The sequence below is a fragment of the Xyrauchen texanus genome, chromosome 47 (genome assembly GCF_025860055.1).
Source record: "Xyrauchen texanus isolate HMW12.3.18 chromosome 47, RBS_HiC_50CHRs, whole genome shotgun sequence".
Lineage (NCBI taxonomy): Eukaryota > Metazoa > Chordata > Actinopteri > Cypriniformes > Catostomidae > Xyrauchen > Xyrauchen texanus.
Window position 1 is genome coordinate 27,590,537 of NC_068322.1, and position 9,413 is coordinate 27,599,949.

Below are 9,413 nucleotides of genomic sequence, written 5' to 3' on the forward strand. Positions count from 1 at the left end.
CATATTTCTATGTTACTTTTAGTAGTGTTTTGTTAAGCATATATAATATATATCTTCTACTTAATTGATAATCAATTGTACTCTACATCACGCAAGGCTTGACATTTACATTTACATTTATTCATTTGGCAGACGCTTTTATCCAAAGCGACTTACAAAAGAGGAAGAACATCAGCGAATCATCTTAGGGAGACAGTGGTACAAAAAGTGCCATATACAAAGTTTCACTATCATCATAATAGTATACAAAACAGATTTAAGTGCAACAAGAAATGTAAATATATATATATATATATATATATATATATATATATATATATATATATATATATATATTTTTTTTATTGACCGGTTAAGTGCTTTTGGAAAAGATGTGTTTTTAGCCGCTTTTTGAAGATAGAGAGTGAGTTAGCTTCCCGGATTGAGTTGGGAAGGTCATTCCACCACCGTGGTATGATGAAACTGAAAGTCCGGGAAAGTGTTTTGGTGCCTCTTTGTTTTGGTACGACAAGGCGACGTTCCTTAGCCGACCGCAGGCTTCTGGTGGGAACGTAGCTCTGCATAAATGTTTTAAGGTATGCTGGAGCAGAACCAGTGACTGTTTTATATGCCAGCATCAGGGCCTTGAATTTAAAATGGGCATGAACCGGCAGCCAGTGGAGAGAGACAAAGAGTGGTGTAACATGTGCTCTCTTAGGTTCATTAAAGACCAGACGTGCTGCTGCATTCTGGATCATTTGGAGAGGTCTAATAGCACATGCAGGAAGGCCTGCAATGAGAGCGTTACAGTAGTCCAGTCTAGTTATGACAAGGGACTGAACGAGCAGTTGTGTGGCATGTACAGTGAGGAAGGGTCTTATCTTCCTGATATTGTAGAGTGTAAATCTACAAGATCTTGCAGTTTTTGAAATGTGGTCTGTGAAATTTAGCTCATCATCAATGGTTACCCCTAGATTTCTGACCGTTTTGGAAGGCGAAACTGTAGTTGGACCCAGCTGCACGGTGATGTTGTGTTCAACAGCAGGGTTGGCTGGAAAGACAAGGAGTTCGGTCTTGGCAGGGTTGAGTTGAAGGTGGTGTTCCTTCATCCAGGCCGAGATGTCTGCCAGACAGGCAGCGATTCGAACGGTCACTGTGGTGTCGTTGGGCTGGAAAGACAAGAAGAGTTGCGTGTCATCAGCGTGCAGTGGTAAGAGAAACCATGTGACTGGATGATGGGTCCCAGTGATGTTGTGTATATGGAGAAGAGAAGAGGCCCAAGCACTGATCCCTGAGGTACCCCAGTAAGTAACTTGTGTGGCTTGGATACTTCCCCTCTCCATGCTACCTCAAAGGACCTTTCTGAGAGATAAGAGTTGAACCAGTCAAGCACAGTTCCAGTGATACCCAGTTTAGAGAGGGTGGAGAGTAGGATCTGATGGTTGACTGTGTCAAAGGCAGCAGAAAGGTCCAGCAAAATCAGAACGGATGATCTCGATTCAGCTCTCGCCTGTCTCAGCGACTCGATGACAGACAGCAGGGCAGTCTCAGTGGCGTGTCCACTTTTGAAGCCCGACTGATTGTCATCCAGCAGCTTGTTCTGTGAGAGATAGGCGGAGATCTGATTGAAAACTGCCCTTTCAAGTGTTTTTGCCATGAATGGGATGAGAGAGACTGGTCTGTAGTGTTCTATCTGTGTGGGGTTAAGTGCAGGTTTTTTCAGCAGTGGGGTTACTCGAGCCTGCTTAAATGTAGTGGGAAAAGTGCCTGCAAGAAGGGATGCGTTAATTATGTGTGTAAGTGCTGGTAGGATGGACGGAGAGATGGCCTGGAGAATGTGTGATGGAATGGGGTCAAGGGAACAGGTTGTGGGGTGGTTGGAGAGGAGGAGTTTAGAGACCTCAGTGTCAGTTAAAGGAGAGAACATAGGGAAAGAAGGGTTGCATACAGGAGCCAGGTGTTTGACAGGGTGTGGTGCTGTGAATGTATTGCTGATGGCTGTAACCTTATCAGTAAAAAATGTGGCGAATATATCTGCTGTCAGTGATGTGTCAGGTGGTGGAGGGGGAGGGCAGAGAAGTGTGTTAAATGTTCTAAACAAGCTATGAGTGTCTGTGGTGCTGTTGATCTTGGTCTGGTAATATGAAGTTTTTGCAATTTTAACGTTATTTGAAAAAGTTGCGAGCAGAAGCTGATATTTACCTAGATCAGCTGGATCTTTAGATTTCCGCCATCTCCTCTCAGCTGCCCTGAGATCAGTCCGATGTTCACGAAGGACGTCAGACAGCCAGGGGCTGGGTGGTGTAGTCCGTGCTGGTCTAGAGGAGAGAGGACAGATGTTGTCTAGACAGGTTGTTAAAGTAGAGCTAAGTGTGTCTGTGGCAGTGTTCACATCAAGCATGGAAAATACATTTATTGTGGGAAGAGAGGCAGAGACATCAGTGGAAAGGCGAGAGGGTGAGAGGGAACGGAGGTTACGGCGAAAGGAAACCAAAGGTGGGGTCGGTTTTACAATGGATGGGAGAATCATGTTGAATTGAACAAAGTAGTGATCAGAAACATGTAAAGGTGTAACAAGAATATTAGAGGTGGTACAGTTACGTGTAAAAATGAGGTCCAGCTGGTTGCCCGACCTGTGAGTTGCTGTGGTGTGTAGTCTTTCCAAGTCAAATGAGGCCAGAAGAGTATTCAGTTCAATGGCCTGGGGTTTGTCCTGGTGTATGTTGAAATCACCAAGAACCACAAGTGGCCTGCCATCCTCTGGCAAGGAGGACAGCAGGACATCCAATTCCTCAAGAAAGCTTGTCAGCTGACCTGGGGGCGATAGATGACAACAACATGTAATTTTGTGGGTTGCATTGTAGTAATGGCATGGAATTCAAAAGATGTATTGTTACATAGTGAAGCATGTGGTGAAAAAGTCCAGTTATTATGAATGAGCAAACCTGTTCCCCCACCCCTACCAGTATGTCGAGGGGTGTGGGAGAAGGAGAAGTTGTTGGAGAGAGCAGCAGGTGTTGCTGTATCCTCAGGACGTATCCATGTCTCTGTCAGTGCCAGGATGCTGAGGGTGGACTGCGTGGCGAAAGCTGGAATGAAGGCAGCTTTGTTCACAGCAGACTGGCAGTTCCAGAGTCCCACTGAGAACGAGAGTGGAGCAGGTGTTGAAGTGCAAAGCGGCCGTAGGTTGTGTGGGTTGCGTTTTGTCTTGCATCTGTATCTTGTGAACGGTCTACAACAGATAACAGGGATGTGCTTGAAGGCATGTGTTATTAGTGAACTAGACATGTTAATATGTATGTATAAGTAAAATAATAAAAGAGATAGAATAGAAAAATACTTAAGTGCTTTGGTGAGTGGCGCCTTGTCAGTGTCCTTGCTCGGTGGACTCGCACAGGTAGACTCGCTGGTCTTTACCCAAGTAGGTCTTCACACGAGGAGGGCTTCACATGAGGGCCACCACTTCCGCTGCCGCTTCCGCGTCAGCATTAAGTCCAATAAATAACAACTTTTACGAGCCGTTCAGTGGAAAAAAGCAGCCACGCCTTAATGCTACTTATCACAACAAAGCTAGTCACGTGGTCACCCGAAACCGAAACTCAGGGTTGCGCAGGAACAAACGCAACTTCTGTACAGCGCAAATAAATTATGCTGCACTTAAATAATACTCTGAAACCAGTGAAGCACTGTTTGCAGACACTAAAACGACGAAAGTTTTACACACACACAGGATAACCAACCCGAAGTCTAAGCAAATCTAGCAACGAATCCTACGTGACAAGTTTAAACAAGTCTAGCAATTCTATCAGCGAATACTATGGGACAAGTCAACACAAATATAGCGCGCACACACACCAAACACACGTCTAAGCGACCCGCGTTCAAGACAGTAAACAAACAGCACCTGATCTAGCAATGAATACCACTATAACAACGTTAAAAACAATGAAATAAACACACTTACATACAACTGCAGACTCCTGTAGATAGATCGCAACTGCTTTACAGTTGCATGCACATGCTTATTACAAATGAGTTGATTTTTGACACCCACCCCCAGGAACAGTGATAGCTAGAGGACTGGGATCTTTTACTCCTTCCTAGCCAAGTGTGGAGGGAGAGGTTTGGTCCCAAGTTCTGCAGAGTGCAGCCCCATAAAGATGGCATTGGATAGTGGACTGAGTGGCCTACTTTGGCTACATGATTGAATGGGACAGGCTGGCTTGTGTGACTGCACTCTGGTTTGAGGGAAATAGAGTGTGAGACTTTTATAAGTCTCAGAGTTGGGAGTATTATTGTATATTTTTCAGTATTCTAGTATGTTTTTATATCAAAGTACTTACATGAGTTTCCTGAATTTGTGTGACCCAGGAGAGAGCATACGAGGTTACTAAAATTGTTGTTGCTGCAGAGGCCACAAAGATGAGACTAATGAGACTAAGGACCTTGAAGATAGACTAAAGCCAAGTTCCTACCAGTAAAAAGATATCAAAAGGCTCTGTGAGATAATGGTGGCAAATAGTATCCATTGGTTAGAAAAATAAAAAAGGGGGACAGAAATTAGGTAATGCCAGATAACAAACTGTATAGAAGAGGAGGTTTTGGACTAAGACAGTCAGAACGGACAGCTGACCGGTCTCAAGTTTGTTGGTGTTCAATAAACTACAACTTTGGCATCTGGAACTCAAGACTCCGAGAGTTTTCTTACAACTTAGAGAGATTCATCGTGATTTTCCACGACACTTTCTGTAGGAGGCAAGATAAATGAGCAGGCTGTCCTTTGCCACAGAGAAAGCTAAATGAAAGAAAATCAATCAAACAACCAATTTCCAAGGATAAATAAATAAATCCCAGTTGAGCCAGGGGGGAGTGTATGAGTAAAAACAAACAAGGAAAAGCAAAAGCTTACAGCACCTGGTATTCCCAGGAAGTCTCCCATCCAAGTACTAACTAGGCCCAGCGCTGCTTGGCTTCCGAGATCAGATGAGTTCGGGCCTGCACTTTTTTTTTTTAAATCTTTTTTAGTTTACTTTCGTTTCACAGATTTTCAAATACATTATATCATCACATTCACATACACACATTTCACTTCGTTTATATAGTTCCATAAACATACAAAAAAAGGGGGGGAAAGGAAAATAAATAAAATACACAAAAATATGTTGGCATTTACTCAATTTGCAACAACTAGTCTCAACCAAATAGTTTTATTTTTACCAATTGAAGCATATGTCTTCTCCTGGCTCTTGATATATTAACTTATTTGTATTTACAAAAAACTCTTTCACCTCTTTCTCTCCATATTTGCAAATCAGCTCTACATCTCTTTTTGTTATTGACTTAAATAAATCTTTTATTTAAATTTTCCTCCCCTCAAAATGTGCATAGTTTCTTCTTAGAACCACTGCTAGTCTGGCATGACTTAATATAAAATTAATTAGGCAATTGTCCATTCTTTTATTTTTCTCCAAAATCCCAAACAAAAATATTTTACTCCATTCCTCCTCTGATTCAACTTCCACACCCCAGTTTTCTATTAACAATCTTTTTAGAAAGTCAAAAAAATCAACCAAAGCCTCACATCTCAAAAAATAATGTAAAATACTCTCATGGCCATTATTACACACGTCACACATCGCATTTACCTCATTGTTTATTTTATTTAACACCACATTTGTGTAGATTATATTATGTCTTATCAAAAAATCATTATTCTCGCACTCTATGCAACACATTCTCACACCCCAACTCGTCACATATGGACGCTTGGCCAGAACCCCTTGGCGTCACTTATTGACGCACTGGGTATACCTTTGGCGTCATTTTTCAACGTGCAGGGTAGTCCGATAGACTTCTATATATCTCTGAACCGGAGCCTGTAGCGTTGAAATTTGACGTCTTGGGTAAGCTCAACGCAATGGTCTGCTGCGAATGGGTCGAGAGTCGAGACTGCAATAAATAAAAATAAAAAGGAATAGGCTACAATAAATGATCTATGCCAGGGCTAGTATAATGGTGGCCCCCAGATCATCTTTATCTGGCCCTCCAACTGTTTTTTTTATGTTAAAAAACCCTCACAATCTGATATCAAAGTGCCCTCTCAGCAAAGGTTTAGCGCGTTCATAGGCAACCGCATTCATCGGTGAGTGTAACAACGCTCATTGTGGTGTACAACCCCATTCATCGGTGAGTTTAAAAACGCTCAACTGCAGGTAAAGCGGCATTCAGAGGTGAGTTCAACCAAAACAACGCTAAACTGCATGTAGAACGGCATTCAACGGTGAGTTTAACAACGCTCCACGGCGTGTGCAAGCAGTTTACGCGTTTTCTTGTCAAAGGTAACGTTACTGGCATACATGATGTACACTGCTTTAACTAGAGCATGCTGGATAACGTATTTTTATCGGAGTTTTGTTTATGTTAATAAATATATATATATAATGTTTATATAATATATATAATGTATAATATTTTTTATTTAAATGTTTTAATTTTTTAAATCCTCTAAATTAATAACGCTGACGTCACTGTATGGGGCGATCCCAAGGTCCATTGCGATTTTCCACTCGGTAAGTAGAAGAGTTAATTAATAGAGATGGATACTATTCTTAAATGTACACATCAAAAACTCTTGAATCAGGACAAGAAGTTGTGTTTAGAACTTTTAGATGTGTAAGGTGGCAATTTCTTATGACACTAAATGATAGAAGACAATATAAAAATATAGCTTGCTGCACCAAATGTGCAGGCTAGCAAAGTTAGCTAATTGAATTCAAGTTTTTGTCAAATTTTGTCGCATATAATCATGTAAGGTAATAGGGGAGATTTTAAGGTTTTCAGTATTACATTAGCACACAACTATTATCCAACATTATAAATGTTCAGATGAAGAACGGTGTTGCCAGATTGGTTTGTTTTACAGCCTAATTGTTTAAAATCCACGCATATAATAAACACCCAAATAAATCTATAATTAACAATACAAATTAATTCATAACTACTACATTTTGGTTCATCACAATTTTTCAATATGAAATAAAACAATTAATATGTATAATTAATGTAATAAGTAATGATATCATAACTTATTGACTGATTCATATATGAATTTGTCTAATTTTTTTTTCTAAAATGTCATTAACAATATTAACTTCTCGTTTATTGAACTGTATAAAATGAATATCACATAAAATATAGCCCATTCTGGCAACACAGATGAAGAGAATACTGGTGTAAAATGTTCAATTCTGTTTTTTCTTTAGGACCCTCAAATTTGGCAGCTTCAAAAAATATTTTTATTCTTACCCCCCACCACATACACACACACACACATACATACACACGCAAACAAAGGCACTTTTAAGAGCCACGTCCGTCTTGTTAATCTGTACTCATCAGGCTCTCTGTAGCTCTCTCTCTCTCTCTCTGTTTACATTTATATTTGTTTTATCTGTCCATCTCTTTGTTGTGAGTCTTTCTGTCTGTTTGTGTTTCTGCCCATCACAATGTCCAAGAGTGATTCAGAAATCCAAGAACATCTCATGATCTTGGATAACTTGGTTGATGACCAAGAACTGAAGGATGAGCTCCAAAGTCTTGATGACCTTCTTGGTGAGCTGCAAGAAGAGGAGGCAGCAGCACCAGTGAAGACACCTGAGCCGAGGGTGGTATGGAGAAAAAGAGACATTACTGGAAATATTGTTTATGCGAGGCTAAGTTCAAGCAGGAATCATTCAAATAAGGGTCAGTATTGTTTTTCATTCAAGATATATTGTAGATCTACATTGTTTAACCACTTATGAGAGTATATGTTACAATACATGTATAGCTTGATATGGCAGGGAAACAATCAAACCAGAACCAATTATTTGATTTTTTACATAAAAAGTAGATTTATGAAAGATATCACTAGTCTTGGATTAAGTGAAAGACACATTAAGGCTAATATTACATATTTGTGTAAAGCATAAAAAATAGTTTAATTGTGGGCTGTATTGACATTGTCAGGAAATCTTGTCAAAATGGTTATAATGTCAAATGAGCTAGCCTGGTTACCATCATACTAAATCTCTTTCAAGTTATTGGTTTTGGCAAGGCTGTGTTTGAAACAGTTTGTTCTTCAGAGTGTTGTCAATGGCCAACCAACTTGTTTCTTTTTAATCTGCTTCTATATAAGCATTCCTATTTGCTGTCATCATCTATATGACACCTTATATGCAGATAACCAATAGTAATTGGACTTCCCCCATTAGGGTTTGGGAAATAAGTGTACTAATATTTCTCTCTAGCTCTATGTTAAACAGTGAGCTTGCACCATTTTAGGCTGGCAACCAGGCATTGGGACAAGTTATAAATGTTGATTTGTGTTGTTTTTATCCTCTACAGCTGATCACATTCGGAAGACTGATCCTCCCTTCATTGCTCCTGACACTAACTGTGAGGTGGCCTTTACTCCAGAGACTGTTGGTGTGTACTTCATTGCGTCACCATTAGCCCTTGTGTGTGTATATATATATATATATATATATATATATATATATATATATATATATATATATATATATATATGACAGTGGGTTAGAATGTAAATAAATGTTTCTACTTTAAACTTTTGTAGAATACTGATCCTTTCACAGCCAAATGGAGTACACTTTAATATTGTAAAAAAAGAAATATATATATATATATATATATAGAAGGAAATTATTGTTTTTGAATATTCCATACCATTTACAGAGTGTTTTCTACAAGATCTCCAACACTCACTAAGCAAATTCTCAGGTGATGAAGCATCACCTCTTGAAACCCCAAGAGATCCGCTTCTGGCTTCCTCAAACTGGAGCAAACGACAAAGTCTCTTTTCAGAGAGGTGGAGGGCAGAGAGACCCCGCCTGGTAAACACGGCTGCGGCACAAGAACATGTGGCAACACACATCTGCCAACAGTGTGGGAGTAATCCAGCGGCTGTCCGGTGTTGTGACTGTAGACCACGTCCCTTCTTCTGTGCTGAATGTGATGTCAGCATGCACACCAGACATGTTCTTCACAACAGAGATGCCATGACTACTGGATTCTTCCAACCATTGCTTCCAACAACTTTCGTGGTGGATAAGGCTCTTTCCCATTGTGGTAAGTTCTGGTTTGTGTGTACAAGATGTATATCATTTTCAGAATAGTTAAGCTCATAAGCTTTATTTAAATTATGCCTTTTTATCCCTTATTGTTTTATCTTGAATGTATGTGGATACTCTGTGTCAGTCAGCTTTTTGAGCATATCTTGAGTACTTTTTCCAGCAATGTGCTTCATTGCCATTGATCTATTACAATCTTATATTTCTCAGTCAATACAAATTGATCATAATTCAAGTGTACTATATGATCTTTTTCAGTCCGGCTTGTGCCTGTGGAGATGCCTGACAAAATCTGTGGTTGTT

At 39.9% G+C, this 9,413-nt stretch overlaps 2 protein-coding genes across 2 annotated transcripts; both read right to left on the reverse strand.

The window, feature by feature from the left end:
• Positions 1-371: 371 nt before the first annotated feature.
• Positions 372-1,142, reverse strand: LOC127639260 (uncharacterized; the record flags this gene model as incomplete). The annotated part of the gene is made up of 1 exon (XM_052121177.1): positions 372-1,142. A coding segment is annotated over one exon (771 nt), but the record flags the coding sequence as incomplete, so codon positions are not given.
• Positions 1,033-3,302, reverse strand: LOC127639259 (uncharacterized). The gene is made up of 4 exons (XM_052121176.1): positions 2,925-3,302; positions 2,581-2,793; positions 2,182-2,297; positions 1,033-1,148 (listed from the first exon to the last, which is right to left on the reverse strand). The coding sequence occupies exons 1-3, from the start codon at positions 3,265-3,267 to the stop codon at positions 2,182-2,184; spliced, it is 672 nt and encodes a 223-aa protein (XP_051977136.1). The 5' UTR covers positions 3,268-3,302; the 3' UTR covers positions 1,033-1,148.
• Positions 3,303-9,413: the final 6,111 nt, after the last annotated feature.

What these genes read in the sequence shown, in the direction of transcription:
- LOC127639259 (XM_052121176.1), bottom strand. Translation starts at nt 3,267, where the DNA reads ATGTCTAGTTCACTAATAACACATGCCTTCAAGCACATCCCTGTTATC. An exon ending in TGGTAGGGGTGGGGGAACAG is followed by an intron (nt 2,794 to 2,924) that starts GTTTGCTCATTC and finishes TATCGCCCCCAG; the next exon opens with GTCAGCTGACAAGCTTTCTT. An exon ending in GCTGGACCTCATTTTTACAC is followed by an intron (nt 2,298 to 2,580) that starts GTAACTGTACCA and finishes TCTCTCCTCTAG; the next exon opens with ACCAGCACGGACTACACCAC.